This window comes from Chamaea fasciata, unplaced genomic scaffold (genome assembly GCF_029207755.1).
Source record: "Chamaea fasciata isolate MVZ Bird 193981 ecotype frontalis unplaced genomic scaffold, bChaFas1.0.hap1 SCAF_4, whole genome shotgun sequence".
NCBI classification, from domain to species: Eukaryota; Metazoa; Chordata; class Aves; order Passeriformes; family Sylviidae; genus Chamaea; species Chamaea fasciata.
The window spans coordinates 81,971,749-81,992,221 of NW_027094089.1; the positions used below are offsets into that span (position 1 = coordinate 81,971,749).

Here is a 20,473-nt window from a genome sequence, read left to right on the forward strand (position 1 = left end):
CTCTGCACCTCCTCCTGCCGCAGGGGGGTCCCAGGGCAGGGGGGCAGGAGGGGCTCACCCCGTTTCTGACCCCGTGCCACACTGGTCTCAGCCCCTCTGGCATGTTTTGGGGCGTCAGGCTGCTCTGGCTGCTGAGGCTGTGCCTGGCTTTCTGCTCCTTGCAGGCCAGTTCTGCCGTGCCCAATGTGGGGTTTTTATCTTCTTTCCTTCTGTTGTTAGAGCCGGGATTAAATGCTCGAGAGACTCAGTTTTCATGTTTGGACCCAGATGTTTATCAGTTATCTGTAGCACAGTCTCACAAGCTGTGAGCTCTGGCTAACAAGGTAGAAAACGGCTCTAACTCCTTCCAAGGTCTTTTAAGCACAAATTATCCAATAACAAGATGACACCTATATTATTTATATCTTTAACCCAACAACCAACCACCTGCGGCCCACAATGGGGATTTTTCTACCCAATCACAAAATCCCACCCAGAGCCATGAAGCAGAAGGTGAGAAAGAAGAACTCAGCCAACACCCTAAATCCTCCATCTTGCTTTATATACATGACTATATTCTAAACCCTTAAACTCTAAGTTTTGCACCCTGATATATCACACTTCTTTTCAAACCCCACACCCTCAATCCCGGAGCTGTCACTCAATTCTGGGAGCCTTTCCCACGGGCTCAGGTCAAATGTGGTGCTTGCTCGGGGGTCAGCGTAGTGACGCACCCCACACCCCCAGCAGGTGTTTCCAAACAGGGAAAGGGTTTCAGCTCACCTTCAGGCATTTTAGGAAGTTTACCTGGGAAGTTCCGTGCGTTTGTCACTGTCACCGGCTCAGCGCCAGCATAAGGGCGTGGATTGGGCTCCAAGAGTGTGACTCAAAGCCTTTTGGTGATCCCACTGGCAGCAGGCCAGGCTGTCCCCTCTGAAACATTCAGTGTTTAGGAAGGAGCACGAAGTGGAAGAGCTTTTTGGAGTGTTTTAGCAGGGTGTCAGAGGTTTCTCGGACACCTGTGCGCGGCTTATCTTTTGTTTCCTGTAACATCTGTTATTTTTCACTCATTAAACCTTTTGCTTTACAGAACACCTCTGAGGAGCGGTGTCGCTAGGATTATTTCAAGCCGATCTGCGCGGGCTGGACCCTCAGAGATGGATGCATCTACACGTGGCTAATGACACTCTGGCCAGGTGTTAACGTGTATCCCGTCAGTGCCTGTCAGCACAGAGAGCCCCAAATCCTCGTTTTCCAGGGTTCCGACATCCCAGGGCTGCCGGGGCCCGCCGTGAGGGGGGCACCCCTGCCGAGCACAGAGGAGCGAGCCCCATTTCTCCCCGGCCCCAGCCCAGCTCCTTTCCATCCGCCGGCTCCCGGGGCCCGCGACGTGCCGGGGATGGATGTGGGACCGGAGCCTGGGGACGGGATCGCTCCGATCTCAGGCGGGTTTCCCCGCGCTATTTTTGGCCGCAGCGAGGATAACCGAGGCATGTCGGTTCTAATGCAGGCGGAAAGCGGCTTCAGATGCGGGTTTTCTCCAGGGGCAGAAGGGAAGAGCAGAAGGAGGAGAACAAGGCGATCCCCGCCAGCGTTTCCAAACCTTCTGCTCAGACAGGGATAGCTCCTGAGGCCCCTGAGGCTACAGAGGGATGTTGCCCAAACACGAAACGAGCTGGATAGCTGGCGATTCTCCTTGTTGCCTTTTGTGAAATTCACCACTCTGCTGCAGCCCGGAGCCAGGACCTGCAGTGAAATTAATCTTTGTGGCACCGTGGATGTGCTTACAAGGGATTGCTAATAGCCACCCTTTGATTTTAAAATTATTGCAACATCTCTCACTCTCCCTGCTTAAAACGCCTGCGTGGAGGTCTCAGATTGCTCGGTTTTGATCGCACCAGCTCCTGCTTTTCATTTCATCTTCAAAACTGAGGCAAAGCGAGGAACGGACACCAGCCCAAACCTCTCTTCCCCGGGGCAGGGGAGTGTGTGTGCAGGTTTGCACTCAGGCTGCCGAGCAGCAGGAGCGAGAACATGTTTTCGGGGAAGAAGCGGCTCCGAAGGTGTTTTCTCCTCCTCCTCCTCCTCCTCCTCCTCCGGCCGGCGTTGCTGGGGAAACCATCGCGGCGCTCCCGGAGCATCGCTCCGAGCCCAGCCGGGAACGGGACACGGGGATGTCCCCGAGCCCCGGGGACAGGCGGCTCTGAGTGCCCTCCGGAGGCCGGGAAAGGCTGGGACAGGCTTCCAGCGCCGGGAAGGAGGGGCAGCGCTGACGGGAGAATCCACAGGGAATCCCCAAGCGGCGGAGTGCTGATGGGGAAAACCCCCTTCGGTTTCAACCGGGCCCGCTCATTCCCTGCTTGTCCATAAGCATTCCCAGGGACTAATGGGTCCTCTTACCCTGCTCCCTCATCCCCGTTTGCACCCTTTGGGGTGGAGCTCGGTGTGAGCGCTGCAACCTGTAACGGGCATATGTTCATTTTTTGTTTCCCTGTCCGCGGTGCCTGTAGTTACAGCACGCTTTTCCAAACGTACTGCTCTGTTAGCACAAGTCCAGGCACTAAAACGCCTAAGCTTATAAATCCCAAACCATGAGGTCGGACAAATCCACTAAACGGCCAGAAGCTTAAAAATAAGAAAATTGGCATCTTCTTACGCATTTTAATGCATTTACTACAGTTTTCTTCAGTTTTCCACCTCTGTTTAGAGAGGCAGAATTTTAGCAGCGACTCCAGTGGTTTCCATGCTTTCTTTTTATCCAGTGCCACAGTTTTGGGGAGGGGGATCCAGGAAATGTGGTGAGCCTGCAGGAGAGCAGTGAGCACAGCAGGACTGGCAGCAGCCAGAAATCAGGCTTAGCAGGGTGCCATTAGGCTGCTTTGGCTCCTGATCTTGGCAAGCTTTGGGAGACCCAGCGCTACTGGAAATTTTCCCTGCTCGGGTTTGTGGGCAGCCTGAGACGCACAGATGTTTCCAACATCTGCATCCGGGAGCAGAGCCCTGATGTTCCAGGTGCTGAGCTCTGGAGACAGACGCTACCAGCTGGACACTTCCAGTGCTCCAAACGCATCCTCAGCACTTCTCCCCCATTTTCCTTCCCAGCACCGGGGTACCACCCACTTCTCCAGGCTGTTAACTTGAAACAAAGAAATTCTAGCTTGGATAAACCTCCAAGCTTGGTGTCTCTTTAGCTACCAGAGTGCAAGCACGTTTGGCCAGATGGATCAGTTAAACATCCTTTCCTCCCTGCCCCACACACCACACCTGAGAAATCTTCCCAAACCCTTTTCCAGTACCTGAAATGCCACTCCCTCAGCATCCCCAGGGCGGTGTTGTCTCTCTCCAGGCATCTCCCCAGGGGCCACGGTTAATCCCCCGTGCCCCTCTGCAGTGGAACATGACCCCCTTGTTCCAGTGCCCTCCTCCAGGCTCGCGGGAATTCTGCGGGAATCCCTCGGGGTGTGATGCTGCCAGGGTGGCTGCCTGCTTTGCACTCCAGCCCGGAGAGCCGCTCCTGTGAGTCCTCCCAAGCGGAGAGGAGAGGAGAGAACAGGGCTGGGGGCTGAGCACCTCATCCTCTGCCCACCCACAGCAGTGCCCGGGCTCTGGCACTGGCTGTGCCTTGTCCTGGGCAGGTCCAGCAGCTGCAGCCAGCCCTGTGCGAGCTCTGCTCTGGGGCACAGCCCTGCCAGGAGCCTTTGCTGCACCTCAGCATCACCTGCAACACACCAACAAGCCCCAGAGAGATGCCAGAGCCAGGGCAGGAGGACAGCGTTCGTAACTGCAATAATGCAGAAACATTTCCAGCCCAGTCCACGCCAGCGCTGGGTTTTCACAACAGAAGTTTGGATTTGGAGGGTGGACCGTCTCCTGAATCCTAAACCCCATTTCCCGGTGAATTCTTAATTCTGCAAGTAGGTCATGCCTGCTGCCTCCCTTTGGGAACAGTGGAGATCTGACGAGTCTAAATAATAACTCTTATCTCTCCTCCCTTTGATGTCAGATGTCACGAAGTTGTTCTCTGCCATCTACTTCTCATTTGTTGCCTTCAGTTCCTGCAGAACTCAGCTGAACACACAGGCTGGTGAAGGATAAGACATCTCCAGGTCCCAGCAGTGTTTGCAGGGTCTGTCCCTGGGGCAGGGTGACCCACCTCAGTGGCCTGGCATGGGACAGGCTGAGGGCCCTGGCGTCCCTGTGAACTCCTGGCACACAAAGCTCATTTTGAGCTGCAGTTTGGGTGCTCAGAGCCCAGACTTGTCAAAGAAGCCACAGTCCCCAAATCTGGGGCACGCCCAGGAGGAGCCGCCTGCAGGGTGGACACTGAGTGTGCCCAGGCCACGGGAGTGACCAGTGCCACCACAGAGCAGGGACAGTCCTCACACCTCCCTTCCCCTGTGTGCACTCAGCAGGGCCCTGCCACAGGGGCTTCAGCGTCCACGGGGAGCCTTGCAAAGACCTTGCCCTAATTACAGACTCGTTCCGGTGACATTTTAAATTATGGGTGAGTTTTACATAATTCTTTTGATACGTGTCGTTGTGACATGTAAAATTTTATCTTCGCCAGATGCAGTGAATTATGTAAGATCCTTGTTTTGCATTTGTCAGGATAACTTGAACCACTGCACATTTAACAAATGTTCTTCCGAAGGACCTGGTTCTCCACGCAACTGTGATAATACAGGCAAACTTCACAAACTTTATTAAATTTCTAGTAAATTATATAAGCTAACAGGCAAGTTTGTGTGACAGTGTTCGAACTCCAAACCAAGCATGCAGGGAGTATGGAAAATCTTGTCCTGAAATGCAGCACCCACCATTCCTGGCCTTCCAGGGATGGCTCATTTTACGATCAAATGCTGTTTTTTCCCGTGGGGGCCCTGTCTCCGTGGTGGAGCAGCCTGCCTGATGCAGATCAGTGGGCAGCAATTCAAAAATCTGTTTTCTTTATGTCCTTCAGCCTGTGGCCCCAGCCCTTGTTTACTGTGTCCTGCTCATCCTCGCTCTGAAGATGAAATACTCTTTACACTTGGTTTCTGTTTTATTTTTATTTTTTTTTCTGTGACACTCATTACATGTTTGTTTATTCTGCATGCAAACTATTAATTAATTTGTCTCTGTGAAGCCCAGCAAGGCAGGGGAGAAACGTTATCACTTTGTAGATAAGGAGCGGAGGCACAGAAAGATTCAGTCAAGAATGTCAGTTAATTCGGGATGCTGAACCCGAAGATGCCCAAGAGCTGACAATCCCTGTGCACAAGGGATTTGTTTGCTGGCTTTGGTGATGTCCCGGGCACTGCCAGGGCAGGGCTGCAGCAGCTCTGGGGGCCCAGAGCACTTCCAGGGCACGAGACCACAAACAGCAGCTGGGAATGTAGGGAGTGACAGAATCTGAGAGTGGTCTGGCCTGGAAGGGGCTTCGAAGCTCCTGCAGACCCTGCCCCGGGCAGGGACAGCCCCCACTGCCCCAGGGTGCTCCCAGCCCTGCCCAGCCGGGCCTTGGGCACTCCAGGGATCCAGGGGCAGGGTGGCAGGATGAATGCAATGTCTTGGTCAGGCTCACAAGGGGAATTTCAGAGCCAGGAGCTGAAGGAAGGCAGTGAGGTGACTTTGTGGGGACTTTGGTCGTCTGTTTGTTCAGGAGAGCTCAGCTTTCAGCCTGCCGCGGTCATCCAGCGCTGGGGAGTCCAGCACACTGCGCACAGATCCCACCGCCACAGAATCAGTCAGGCTGGACAAGCCCTCCAAGGTCCAGTCCAACCCTCGAGCTGGCACCCCTGCGTTCACCAGTAAACCCTGTCTCCAAATGCCACATCCACGTGGGCTTGTTTGGAGCACTTCCAGGGATGGTGACTTCACCATCTCCCTGGGCATCCTCTCCCAGTGCTTTTCATGAGGAAAGCTTCCCTAAAATCCAATCTAAACCTCTCCCAGTGCAGCTTGAGGCCTCTTGTCCTGTCCCTTGTCACCCAGGAGAAGAGATCTCCCTTCAGGAGCATGTAGAAATATCCTGCAGGCTGCTCCCAGGAGCAGGAGCTCTCCCCTCTCCTCTCCCCGGGGCTGCAGCAGCACCAGGAGCACAGCTGCAGAACCAGGCTGAGCTCGCCAGCCTCCTTGGCCTGCCTTCGACTGTAATTTGCCAGCTCCCGGCCCGTAAATGAGAGACCTGAGAACGGCTATGGAAACCTCTTCACTTGCCAAATTCCAAGAGTATTTATATAATTTAATCGATAAATTGCATTGATTTATTTGCACTAAGTAACTCGTTGAGGTCTGGATAATAGATAAGGGTGTGCATGGTGCTGTACAAACACATCATAAATAAATGCAGCTTGCAAATCAATTGCAAGGTATTAATGATTAATCTTCTCATAGTAAAATAATGTGATGTCTTTCCATTATGGATTTAAAAAAAAAAATCTGATCTAAGAGGTTTCAGAGCCATTTATTTGAGGAAGGCTGCCCTTTAAGCCAGATCTTGCACTCTGGAAAAGGTCACAGGGTTTAAATATCATGGTTCCTTACAAAGCAGCACCCCCTGAGTGGTCTGACAGCACCTTCATCAGAACCCATCAGGGCCCTGCTCAGATGAGGCCAGGGCTGGGCTCTTGCAGGGAATTTCACTCTGCCACATCTTTGGCTGCCGGCGATGATCACACACAAAGAACCGCACGGCTCACCCCCAAGGCCTGGTGTGTTAACACAGGTGAGGAGCAGCACATTCTCCTCCCAGGGCCGGGCCGTTTTCTGACATCACTGAGGGAGCTGCGAGCAGAACAACGTGGTGCTTCACTGCACTGCGTTTCGTGCTGGCCTCATGCAGGCAGGAGAGAAATCTCTGCCCAGAGCGAGGTCCAGTTCCAGGGATGCTGAGCCCAGTGAACCCCTCGTTGAGGCAGAGGAGCCAGACCAGGCTGTGCCCATCAGACCCCCTGCCCAGCCCTGGGGCTCCCCAGCTGTGCACAGCTGAGCTGCCTCCCCAGCCCATTCGCCCTGATGCATTACTATATAGCAAGAAGAAAATGCTTATCCTACAATTGTCTGTGCCAATTAATTTATCCCTGCACCAGGTTTTCAAAAGAGAGTTTTCCTTGTTTATCCTCCTCATTGCCTCTCACGCGTGCAGTGCAGCAAGACAGGGCCACGTTGTCCAGGTGTCTCCCTGCAATCTGCAGCTCCAGGGCTCCACATGGGGCTTCAGATTGGATTTTTAAAAGGAACAAGGGCTTTGAAAGGAATGCACGTGCAATTGTCTTTCATGCCTAAAACGTTTTGCCTTTCCCTTTTTACCCATTCTCTCTCTTTTTCATGCACTTTTAGGCACACATCACTTTATTTTATACACAACCTTCATTTTTTAAAAGGGGCAGATGATACTGGAGCTGTTTGGATTAGGGGGTTTTTGTTCTAGGAGAGCTGGTGGGACAGGGGAGCATGTTTGCTGCTGAGCTCCTGGTTGATTCTGCTGAGAAATTCACAGCCCAGAGCCCTCTTGGGCACAGAGCAGGCGTTTGGCAGAGCCCTGTTGCTGCTGACAGGAACCAACACAAACCATACCAGCACAAATTCCCAGTACAACAACAAGGTTTCCTCCTGGATATACAGAAATTACACGGGTTTGGCCCAAGGTTTAGGCAGTAATGAAAGCAGTCAAATCCACTGCTGCCCAGCCACCCCCCTGTGTGTCCTGGGATGCAGCATGCTCAGGCTTGGTGGGCTCGTCCTTCGGGGTGACCTTTCTGCGACTACAGTCATTTCTGCTCTCAGATCCATTCTGCAGGAGGCCAGGGAGGTGACTGAGCCTGGGCAGTCAGAGCAGAGATCAGCCTCAGAACCTGGTGCCTGGGATTTTTACTGCCATTCCATGAAGGTTCTGGGATCAAGGCAAGTGCCTGGATCTGTAGGCAGCCCAACTTTCAGTAACTTTTCCACCACTTTTGAGTCATCATTAATGCCATCCCACTCAGTGGTTATTCCCAGGCCTACTCTCTCTTCCCAGCACTTTCTCGCACATATACTTTTAATTTCCTTTAACCCTTCTGGTGGTGGATTATTTTTCCCCACCTCCTGCCTCATCTTGCCTGGCAAGCTCCATCCAGCTCTGTAATCTCTGTCAGCTGCTTAAACCCTCCCGCATTTCCATGGCAGAAACTCCTTCAAAGACTTCAGATCTTTGTGCAGCTTTTAGTGGAGCTTCAGCAGCTGCCTCCTCTCCCCCTCGCCGGGGCCAGGGGACTGGAGTGTGCTTTGCTCTTTGATGCCACTGCTGAGCAGTTCTGCTCTCCTCCCGGGCTGCTCCCTGTGCTCAGGGAGGGGTCAGGCACTCCCAGGGGAGGGCTGGCTCTTGGAAGTGCTCTCATGAGCAGCACTGGCAGGGTTTTTCATCTCCTCAGCGTTTGCCAGGGCTCTGCCTCGGCCAGGGGGACTGCTGAGTGCTCTGAGGCTGCCTCACAGCACGAGGTGTTCCCTGAGCCGGCTCTCAGCAGCCCGGGCCGTTTGCCAGGGACCTCTAACACGGCAAGCAGGAACTGCTGGATGTGGCTCCAGCTATCTGCCCGTAATCTACGCACGTATTGATGCGTGTCTACATCTTCCGTGCATATCTGTGCGCGTCTGTGTGCGTATGTAATAGATTTCAGTGTGCCTGACACATTTTCCTCCCAAGCAGGATTGAAGGCCTGAGTGGGCTGCTGTCTGTCTGATGGGAGGATTCCGCCTTTGCAGAAAATGCTGCTGGCTTGGAGCTGGCTCAGCGGCCCCTGGGGGGATGTGCCGTGCACTGGGCGGGCAGCACAGCTCACCTGGAGCCAGGTGTGCAGCTTGTGGGGGACACGGAGGTGATGTCCAGTGGGACACCTGGGGAGGTGCTGGCTTTGCAGGGCTGTCAGGGACCTGCCACCGCCTCCCTCGTGCTCCTGGAGTGCTGGTGGGCTCTGCAGAAAAGGCCACAGCAGCTCCAAGGGGCTGAGGTTTGTCACAGGCAGGACCATCCAAGCAGGAGAGGACACGAGCAGCGCCCACAATCCTGCCTGCTCCATGAATCCATGAATCCCTTCCCTCTGCTCTGCTCAGCCTGCCCCAATTACGTGATCATGGGATGTGCTGATTGAAGCTCCCTAGAAAAATCTCCTTATGTTATCTAATGCAAAACCTCTGTGGTTAATGTCAAACAATTTCACCATCTCTGTGGCAGGTGGGTCCTCAAGTGTTGCCACTTCTTCCAAATGCAGTAACTGTTCTTTTAAATTAAGAAAGTTAAAAAAAAACAACCCAAACAAACCACCCCACACCTTTAAACAGCAATGGAAGTTCTGTTTTTGTTTAACAAGAAAAGGAGTTTAATTTTTAAAGATCACTCTATATTATTAACTTGCTTAATTATCAGAAGGGATGGTTGGATGAGCAGACAATTAAAACAAGGAGAAACTCAGAAGGAAGAGTTCATCAGTGCATTAAAGAGACAATGGGGGAAAGTAAAACTATTTCAAGTACCGTTTGAAGGAAACCATTTGGGAAGAAAATAGGATTAATTAAGTTTTGAACCAGTTGATTCTGTTACCTAAAAAATATTTCCTAGATTAACACTGTTACATACTCATGCATGAGCTAATGTCTACGGTTCCTCAGCAGCAGAGGGAAATGTTGGTGCAGGTAAAGGCTCTTCAGACCAGCAGGAGCTGCAGACCCAGCAGGTGTGTGGTGTATTCTGAGGCTGAGGGCCTGACCCGTGCCTGCTTGGCTGTCCTGTCCTGCTCAGGGCAGCTCAGCCCTGCTGGACTCACTGAGAGGAATTCCTGCTGCTGCTGGTCCCATGCAGAATGCGCCCCACTCCCCTGGGCTCCAGCTTCTCTTTGGCTTCCCTCCACTGGCCTTGTCCCTTTCACCACCAGGAAAATGAGACTTCTTCCTCATTGCTCTGAACACAGGTGTGGTGGCCCTGGTGGCGTGGGGACCTGTGACCCTGTCCTCTGCCAGGGGACAAGCTCAGAAAAGGACATGCAGTGTGACAACACGCAGTGCTGAGGAACCCCGGGGGTACGAGAGCATTCATCCTGCCCCTCCAGCTGTTGAATTTAGGTGAGACATACCAGACATATCTGGGGGAAAAAAAAAAAAATTGGGCCTACGAGTGCTTGAAAGTAATTTTCCATAGGTGGTATTTAAGACTCCTAAATTCCAAATCATTAATAACGATCTTTGAAGGGAACCCTGTAAGTTGTCTTCTAATTCCTGATGAGATAGAATAATTTATTACATTGATTTCTCTGATTAATGTAAAATGTGTTTCAAATTTGGGTCTTCCTTTAATATTTAAACTTCCCCGTGAGAGGAGCTGCAGAAGGTGACTGAGTGCCCCCAAACTGATGTGGTGTGTCCTCAGAGCAGGGTGTGATCTGCTGCTGGAGCTGCTCAGCAATAAAACCACTGTTCAGCAGCAAACCCAGCTTATTTCAGGACCTGCAGCCAAAAGGCATAAACCAGGGTCTCACAGCTCTGCTCACGCATGCCAGGGGAGAGAGCGTCTTAAAAACTTACTCTGTGAATTGGGGATTTTTTGTTACCAAGGAAATTTGGTGAAAAATTTGCTGAAAAAAAGACCAAAGCTGGAATCACTCAGGATACATTGCATGGCAGGTCTTTCCCCTAAGAAATTAATCTATTTTAAATAGTCTTGCCACGGTACTTATATGTCATTTTTTTGCATAGCCAAAGTCAGACAAAACCGTGGTGGTTTTTGTCCTGGTCTTACATCAAGGAGGAAGCTGAACTCCAGCATTTAGAGCAGCCGTTCTCTGAGCTGGCAAAATGCATCACACGCTTTGTGTCCTTTATCCACCACGCTGAGCCCGCAGAAACCTGGAGCACCCATCTTGGTCAGTCTTGGGCTGACCGCCCAAGAAGACAGGGAAGGAAGGGAAGGAAGACAAGGAAAGGACAATTTTGGGTCTCTGCCCCGGGGAAGGTGTGGCACTGCTGCTGGAGCAGAGAGCCCGTACAACATCTGCAGTGATAAAAAAAAGAAACAACAAAAAACAGAGCACAGACAGGAGGGAGTTTGTTTAAGAGAGAATTATTTATTATAAGACAGGAGGTTGTTACATACAGATTCTGTCCTGCAAAAGTGTCCCGGTCAGGGAAATGTCAGGGAGAGCAGACATGGAGCTGGCCCTGCTCTCCACAGAGATACTCAAGACACAGCAGAGCTCTGCCAGGCCTGGCTGCACTCTGGGGCTCACCTGGGGACAGCCTGGGTTCCTCAGCATCCCTGAGCCTGTCACAGCCCTGCACCCCACGGGAAAGGTGCTGGGGACAGCAGGAGGGGCACTGCTCTCCCTGGGGACGATTCCCCAGGCAGGGGGTTGCCTTCCATCGTGCCAGCGATGAGCAGCCCGAGCCAGAGGAGAGACAACCCTGCTGTGAGGGAGCGTGAGGGAAACCGAACAAACGAGGAAAGGAACCAACAAACATCCCCGTGGCACAGAGACGAGCCCCTCCTGCTCTCGCTCGCCCCCACACAGCAGTGTCTGAGCCCCTGCAAGGACTTCTGAGGAAGCAGCTCTGCCAGGTGACCATGCAGGGCAGCACGTGCGCCCCGGCCAGCCCTGGGGCTGTTTCCCTGGGGCTGGCATCCGCACAGCCCTGCCAGGTGAGGCCCAGGTGTGTCAGAAGCTGCTGGGAGGCGGTGGCACAGGAGGGCGGGCAGGAGAAAGGCATGCCCAGCCCCTGGCAGAGTGAGGAGGGCCCCAGACCCCGTCCTGCGGCCGGCCAGTGGCTCGCAGGAGCTCGGGGTTTAGATCCCCTGGGCTTCTCCTCACTGCGGGTGCCACTGCACCTGTGGCAGAGCAGAGCAGCTTTACCAGTGCCTCCAAGTTTTGATAGAGAAGCATCCGATTAGACATTTTCCTGACATCTAGCAGGTTTCTTAAAGGAAGGGCTTATCCGAAAGGAAATCTGTGTAACTCTCTAACTTATGGGTGCTGAAATAAATATTCTGGAGTCTGATTCCTCAGTCTGGTCCTCTGATGAAGCCACGCTCTTGTCTTAACTTGGAGGCAGAGTATTACCTTCACTCACTGTCTGTAAAGTCACATTTAAATCTAACTTTCCCTATTAAATCCTAATTATGGCTCCAGAGACTACATGTAAGACCCTGGGCATGATCCCTCATTTTGCTCATAGAGTACACAACCTTTTTTCTACTATCAGCACTCTATCAGGATTATTACCCTTTCAGTCCTCAGTAATCTGAAGGAAAAAAAAAAAATTGCTGTACCAGGTTTGCCAGAAATGTAATGTAATTGTCAGAGACATCTGTTTCTGGCTCATCTATGACCACATCTCTCTCCTCATCTCCATCCGAGGGCAGCCTTTGTTAGCTTGGTATATCAGAAAGCTTCGGAACAAGAGGTCTGGCAGCAAACGCTCACAGCTGACACCAACATCAACACAAAAGAAGGGTCAGACTACAGAGCTCAGAAGGGGGATTTGTGGGGCAAGAATTTCCCTTCTGCTGCAGTTGAGCTGTGGGGTTGGAGTACTGGGGATGGAGAATAACAGGAATGCTGGAGACAGAAAGCAAAGCATCCGAGCTCCAGTTATCTCTAGGGTAGTAAACACTGAGCACTGAACTAGCTTTGCTGCAAATATGCCGATTTTAAAATCAGGCTTTATGTTCCTAAGGCACTCAGACTCCTTTTTTGGAACATGTACCCGAGTGAGTTGGATATTTGGGGATGGGAGGGTTGAGAAAAATGTTCCCCAAGGACATCCCACATTTAGTTGACGGGAAGAGATGATGCAGACCCACTGAGTTACCAAAATCTCTGGGGCAGTCAGGACCACATCCTCAGCTTTTTAAGGATGTCTGCAGCACTGGCTGTGCTCTCACTTTCTTCACCCTATGGAAAGGGGAAGCTGGGGAAGCCTGGGCCCTAAGAGCAGGCCAGAGTTCTTCACTTACTATTTGCCATGAAACAACAAATCTGGAGGTTTGATCTGAAACAATCTCCTTCCCTCCTCTCTCAGCCCTGACCTTAAAGCTGGTGTAATTCCAGCTCAGTCAGGTGGGAGCAACACAGAGCAGACAACAGAATATCTCATTTTGATCTCAGCCTAACATTTAGGGGGAGATTTTTGCTTCCATTTCCATTATTGTCTTCCAGAACTGGTTCTTCAGCCACCCACAGTGAAAACTTGTCCCTGCCTGGACTTCCTGGAACACCATGATGAGTGAAGCTCACCTGCCAGAGCTGCCTGGATGCTGCAGATGAGAAACGTTTCCCTGGCTGTTTCCAGAGAGGAAAGGCAGGAGAGAGGGAGGTTTTCCCTCTGTAGCAAAGCTGTGGGAGCCTTTTTCCTGGAGGCCAGATGAGGCTGGCTGCTAAAGGCACCCGCAGGGATGCCCAGCAAATCCTCCAGGTGCTCAGCAGGGCTGGAGCTGCCAGAGCTCCTGGAGCCCGTGCTCAAGGCACAGAGGGGCAGCTCAGGGGGCAGCAGCACAGCAAAGCCCTGCACTGCACAGCACTGCAGAGCACAGCTCTGCCCTGCACTGCACAGCTCTGCACAGCACTGCGCAGCTCTGCACAGCTCTGCCCTGCACTGCACAGCACAGCACTGCCCTGCACAGCTCTGCACTGCCCTGCACAGCCTGCACAGCTCTGCACAGCACTGCAGAGCACAGCTCTGCCCTGCCCTGCACAGCTCTGCACAGCTCTGCCCTGCCCTGAACAGCTCTGCACAGCTCTGCCCTGCACTGCACAGCCTGCACAGCTCTGCACAGCACTGCCCTGCACAGCTCTGCACAGCTCTGCACTGCCCTGCACAGTCTGCACAGCTCTGCACAGCACTGCACAGCACAGCACTGCAGAGCACAGCCCTGCCCTGAACAGCTCTGCACAGCTCTGCCCTGCACTGCACAGCCCTACACTGCCCTGCACAGCTCTGCACTGCCCTGCACAGCTCTGCACAGCACTGCCCTGCACTGCACAGCTCTGCACAGCTCTGCCCTGCCCTGAACAGCTCTGCACAGCTCTGCCCTGCACTGCACAGCTCTGCACAGCTCTGCCCTGCCCTGAACAGCTCTGCACAGCTCTGCCCTGCACTGCACAGCTCTGCACAGCTCTGCCCTGCCCTGAACAGCTCTGCACAGCTCTGCCCTGCACTGCACAGCCCTACACTGCCCTGTCCTGCCCTGCACAGCCCTACACTGCCCTGCACAGCTCTGCACTGCCCTGCACTGCCCTGCACTGCGCAGCTCTGCACAGCACTGCACTTCCTTGTCCTGCCCTGCACTGCCCTGCTCAGCTCTGCACTGCACAGCTCTGCCCTGCCCAGGACTCACTCCCAAGTCTGTTCACACCAGAGCAAGGCTGTGTTTGAGTATCTCAGCTGGGCACATAGGACCAGCTCTGCCAGTCCTCAAAACCAAAGAAAGTTTGAATTTCTGCATGTATGGCATTACAGGGGATGACCGTCACACAGAAAAGATTTTGAACATTAATTACAATATCTTTTGTAGCTTTGTAATTTAATTGCCAACCCTTTTTCCTTCAAATTAACCATGGATATACAGCATATAATCAAACAAGCTTTTTTAAAAAGTACATCTTAATATAAATAGTTAATTCAGTGCATGGTTGTGTGTACAACAAATAATAAACAACTTTTCTTGTACCAGGCAGAAAGCTGCCTGTACAGAACTAATTCAGTTTTGGAGCACAGAATCCAACGATGATTAATGCACAAAATCTTACACATCATGCAACTCTATGCCAATATTCCAACTTTCTCCCATGCAACAGACATGATGACCTAAATGGAAACCTAACTACATTTTTAAACAATTGTTTCCAATAGCATGTATAAGTATATGTTGTTTAGGGGTAACCTGTCCTAACGCTTCCTCCTACACAATATTCACGTGCCCGTTACAGTGAAAGGACTTTTACAAATAAGACGTTTCTTATAAAAAAATTAAGTCACCTTAATTCCACAGTTTCTGTCTTTAGAAAAGAAGCCACAACGATAGTTTAACATGACACACAAAATGGAATTAAGAGAAATCTACACTGGAGGATAATTTCATCCCTTTCTGTTAACTGCCACTTGGGATAACAAAACAACTCAGTTCCTACAGACTGGGGTTAGCACAAGAACTTTACCAGAAACTACAAATCTATAAAAATTTATATTTCATTGTGTTTAAAACCACAAGAACACTGTTTGCTTGAGCCTGAGACACCAACTCTCAGTTCCAACCCTGAATTTTGAATTATTTTTTTAAAGACAAAGCTTTAAAGACCCATTGGAGTTCAGAAATCAAAAAGTTGCACTATTCCAAATTAAAGGATACATTTTTTTAATCAAGCCTTAGATATAAAACGGTAAGCCAAGGAAATGACAGAGTTTACATATTTGTTTTTTGTTTGCCCCTATAAAACATACAAGCATTAAAATTTCCTTTGAAGAGCAAAAGTGGTCTTTTTCTGAATTGGAAAGCAAATTCTGATCAGCAGCGAATGCCGCAAAATGTTTTTGTTTCGTTTTCCACAAAGCATAGGAGAGGGAGAGAGAGAGAGAGAAAGAGAGAAAGAAAAAGTGAGAGAGAGAAAGAGCTGGACATTTCTTCTCGGAGATTTCCCCGCAGTTGTGTTTGCTGCTATCCAACTGCCTTGTGATAATGCACAAGCACATTCTACATGCCTGGGGTTTATCCTCTGACAACCAGGAGATCTAATGGCTAATAAACGGGTGACCTATGCGAGTTCGGTGGCTTGTCCTGGGCAATTGAAGGTTTGGATGAAAGACTGCGAGTAAGAATTCAACTGCATCCAGAGGTAAGGTTCTGTTTAGAGAGCACTTGGCTGGCCTGAACCTGGCTACGTTGACTCGTTTTGGCTCATGGATTTACCCCCATTTAGCACTCCTGAAACGCTTCTGCTCTTTGTTGGGGTCCCACTCCCGGACCTGGAGAACTCTGTGAGATCGTGGAGAGACGGCTCTTTGTACATGGCCACTGCAAGGCAAGAGAGAGCACAACATCAGCACGGGCTGGGGCTGCTGGGGCTGGGGGCAAAGCCCAGCTTGGCACGTGGCATTGCTCAGCCAGCAGCGTGCAATGGAAGGAGAGGCTCCATCACCCAGGGCAAGGAGGCCCCTTCCCTTTCAAACAGCCCCTGAGAACCTCTGAGATCCTTTTCCGTGGACTGGAATTTTACAGAAGGGGAAAACCACTCCTCCCTCTCCCAGTCAAACCAGCCACCTACCCACTGCACTTACACAAGCCTGCAGGACAGACCTAAGCTGATAAAAATCAGCATTTCCTTACTAACAGAGAAGCAGCACTGTCAGCAGTTGTGATTTAACCTCTGTGAACTCTGCTGAGACAAACACCACGTTACAGAACATTACACTCCTGTGAAATGAGCACTGGACATGTCAAATATATATATGCACAGGAATGAAGCACAACACAGACTCAGTTCAGATAAATGGAGCAAACCCAAGCAATTACCTTTTAAGGGTTTTGGAAGAAAGTGTGCTGCAGGTTTATTTTTCTTCACGTGGTTTCCTTTCATTATTTCTCCTTCTTTGTTAAGACCCAAATACCAACCCCGGCCAGACTGTTGCTGTCTGTAGATCATTGAGGAATATGTCACATAGTAGTTTTCAAATACTGATTCTTTGAACTTGCATTCAGGTGTAAAATGTTCCTGTAAGAAAGCAACAGATCAATACATGCAGGGCCAAATCTCACATCTGTTAATGAAAAAAAACATCCAATATCCATTGCCTTCTGAGTGGTTAGAAGTCATACCTCTCACCCTCAACTAACCAATTATGAAACATGGATCCTAAAAGTATTAACAAAAGAGTAACACGATTTGAAAGCTGTGAAATGACGCTGTGAGCAGCTCTAAGCAGAACGTAATACGATCTTTTTGAACAATGAGTAAAAAGTCTAAGTGAAGGTTTATTGATTGATGCAGCTAATGGCTATCAGGCAGACGCAGGGCTGTGTCACCCCTTGGGACCAGCTGTGGTCAGCCCTGCGGGCAGGAACGCTTTGTGCATTGCCTGCTGGCCTGAACTGTGAACGAGACAAGTGCAGGAGGGGTCCAGAGACAAAATGCCCTGAGTAAATGGTTGTGTCTCACTAACCCAGCAGTGGTAAGTCAGCTGGTAGCAGCTGCCTGTGTGTTCTGATCTCTGTGAGCCCAGCACTCGGGGACCCTCTGCAGACATCCCCTCTGCTCCAGGGCTGCACCACAGCCGCCAGCCTGGGGATCCAGCCCGGGGCTCCCTGTAGGATTGCCCTGTGTCTTTTGGGGAGCTGCACCGAGCTGTCAGTGCAGGTGAGGAGCAGAAAACCAGCCCAGAGCATTCTCTGCGCTCCCCGTGCAGCGCCCTGCCTGAACCAGAGTCACTGCACTACTGCCCCGATGGAAAACCAGATCCAGACAGGGAGCGTGGCTCTGAGAGGGATCTCACAGCAAAACACCAGTCCTGGCAGCACCACTCAGCTGATTCCCAGGGCCCTGGCCCCCTTGGGCTTTGAACGTTGCGAGTTCTGACAACATCTCACCTGTGGACTCTAAAAGCCCATAAAACATGAAAGAGTTTGGTCTGGCAGTGCAGATGTTAACATCTCAATCGTGCCTGTCACGGCACCACAGAGCAGCCAGATGTTTGCTGGCCCTCCCTTGTGAAGGCAGCCAGCTGCAGGGGAGCTGCCCTTGTGCTCACAGTACCCTACAGAGGCATGAAAGAAAGGAGGAAATTTTGTGCTTGTATAATGATTGCAATTTTGATTTTAAAATATCACAGGAAATTAAATGTCTCAGGAGCTTAAGATATTCTTATCTAGTTTCTAAAATATTCTCATGTGAGAAAAGGGTGGCATTAGGAAAAAAAAAAAAGAAATCCACCACTCTGCATTTTCTGCACATCTTTTGCCATTTTGTCTTTACAAGAGAAAGAAAAAAGCTCCCATTCTCTGACTGGCATTTGCTTCAACAAAGAATGTGAAGCAAGCAATTTTCTTCTTTTTTTTTCTTCAAGCTAATTGGTTGTTATTTAGTTAATTGACAATTGGTTTCAATTGCTGTCAAATGGGGATAGTCACTGCATTTTTGTAAGATTTCTGCATAAAAGCCTTCCCTCACTGTTCCCTGCCCAGCACCAGCCATGGTAACAAAGACTATTGCAAGACTATCATCCAATTAGCAGCAAAATGGAAAACTACAGTGCTCCCACTGGCAGATTATGGTTTATGTACAGTAATTTGGAGCTGTTTTGGGTACAAAAGGCCTGCCTGTACACAGCAGCAGAGGGTCAGACTGCAAACAGAACCAGAACATTTACCCTGGAGCTCTCAGGAAGCAAGCTAACCTCAGAGTGAGCAGCAGCCCCGACACGGGGACAGAAACAGTGGGGGGGACAGAAGGAAGGACACTGAACCCCTCCCTCACTCCTGGTTTTCCCTTGGCTCTCATGGAAGTGCTGTGCTCCTGTGAGTTCGCAGCTGAGCCCATGCCCAGCCTGATGGTGCCCTGGGGGTGCAGCCCAGCCTGCCAGCCACCCCACAGCATCCCAGGGAAATCCCTCCTGGAGCAGCTACAGGGGCTGGATCCTCTCGACAAACAGAGACGAAGACACCTCTCTGTGACACGCTCAGTTATCCAGACAAACAGACGAATTCCCTCCCAGTTTTCGGGGCACTAGAGCAGAGCACCTCGTTCCCCGGGCTGGCAGAGATTTGTGCCCCTTTCTGCTGGCTGGCACCTGCCAGTTCCCAGGCTGCAGCTGCAGCTTCAGCAAGGTGGAAAGCATCCTCCTTGCCAAACAAACAACTCCCACTGAGCCCCTGCAGAGGCTGAAGGGCTCTGCCTGCTCCTGAATACCAAGCGAGGAGGAGTTTGCTCCCACCCTTCCCTTGCCTTCAGTTAATCCAACGTGTGTCCTTCCTGCTCGGGACAAAAAGAGCCGGGGAGGAGCACTGCAGAGGGAAGCTCCGAGTGAGGAATGGCAGCATGGGGCATTCCAATTAAAATGGATTTTTCTGAGCTTGGCAAGTCCACGTGCCAGCCCAGCTGAGTACGGACAGGACTTCCATGAGCACATCAATTCAGGATACAGTGCAGAGCAGCCACTGCAAATTGGCCATTATATTATCTCTGCTGGCAAATTCTTTATTAATACACTGAGGAAGAGCATGCTAAAGTCAGGAGAGGGCTGAGTACCCCAATTAACACCAGTGTTTCCCAGCTCACATAGTCAATCCTATGGAAAATTTATAAACACAAGTGTTGAATTCTAAGGCCACTTTTTTCCTGTCTCTCAGCTGTCCTTTTAGTCCATCCGTGCAACAAAAACAATGGAAATGAGTTCTGGAAATCCAGTGTTATGGATACATGATTACACAGAACAGATGAAAGTAATTATTTCTCTGAGACAGTATTTCCACTTCTGCTTACCTCGAAAGTCACTGATGATGGCACCTAAATGATGGCCCCCATAAACTGCAAGCACTCAAGCCCCTCACACATCCACCCTTAACAGTGAATGAATGAATGAATAAATAAAGTGAAAAGGCAGTGTGCAGGATTCACTGTAGCCATGACTCAGCCACGCTTAAGTAAGCAGGAAGATGAACTGTCAGGGGCTGCTGCTTGGCTTTGAGCTGAACAGCTGAACTACGGAACGGTTCCTTCATGAACAAATCTGCACTGAATATGTGAAAAATAATTTTAAAAGAGTAATTTGGTGTGTGATAATATGGTAAGAAGGCCTCGTGGCATACACTTAGAGTAGCTGTATTTCCAGGCAGCTGACTGGAAACGCAGTCAGAATTTTAGATTATATCTAAAATAATTCAGGCTGCATTACAGAATGCCAAGCCTGAAAGCTAAAATATCATAAAAGCCAATCTGGAATTCTTCCTGCTCTATTTGTGCAGAAGACAGATCTGGAGCCAAAACCCCTCCAAATTATCTGCCATCACACCCACCTACGCTACAGGACTGCATGTTAATTATTGCGTGCTCCAGATGACTCTGGTGCAGGAATTCAGCCTCCCCACAGATAGAAAAGGGGAAGGCTGCGTGGAATGAAGGTGTTTGGTGTCACAGGAGCCTCTCGTTGGGATGGCTGGTGCACAGTGCTCAGGAGGAGGAGGAAGATGTTTGCTCTCTGCCATTTATTGCCTTCTGAATTTGCATTGTGGACACCATCAGCAAGGGCCATCACCAAATTCTCCAAGTCATGAGGTCAAGACTGGGTTTGTTTAGTGTTTCTCTCACCATGGGTTGAATATCCTGCAGCTACCCTACAAAAATTTATTAGAACAATCACAGATTTTGCTCAGATGGACTTAGTGCTAAGGGCATGAGTAAACAGCAAGAAAAGAAAAATAATCAACTCTGAAAAGTTTTCAAGAAAAGTATTGTGTACTTGGGAAACTTGGAAAATGTTCTTATATATTGAGCATGTAATC

At 50.5% G+C, this 20,473-nt stretch overlaps 1 protein-coding gene across 8 annotated transcripts in view; it reads right to left on the reverse strand.

Moving 5' to 3' along the window:
- Positions 1-11,034: 11,034 nt before the first annotated feature.
- Positions 11,035-20,473, reverse strand: part of FGF13 (fibroblast growth factor 13) — a 212,055-nt gene continuing 202,616 nt past the window's right edge. For all 8 annotated transcript variants that reach the window (XM_066182205.1, XM_066182202.1, XM_066182208.1 and 5 more), the window contains 2 exons: positions 16,493-16,691; positions 11,035-15,994 (listed from right to left, as the gene is read on the reverse strand). In XM_066182205.1, the coding sequence (XP_066038302.1) occupies positions 15,858-15,994; positions 16,493-16,691 (336 nt within the window). In that variant the 3' untranslated portion in view covers positions 11,035-15,857. The remainder of the gene's footprint in view (positions 15,995-16,492; positions 16,692-20,473) is intronic.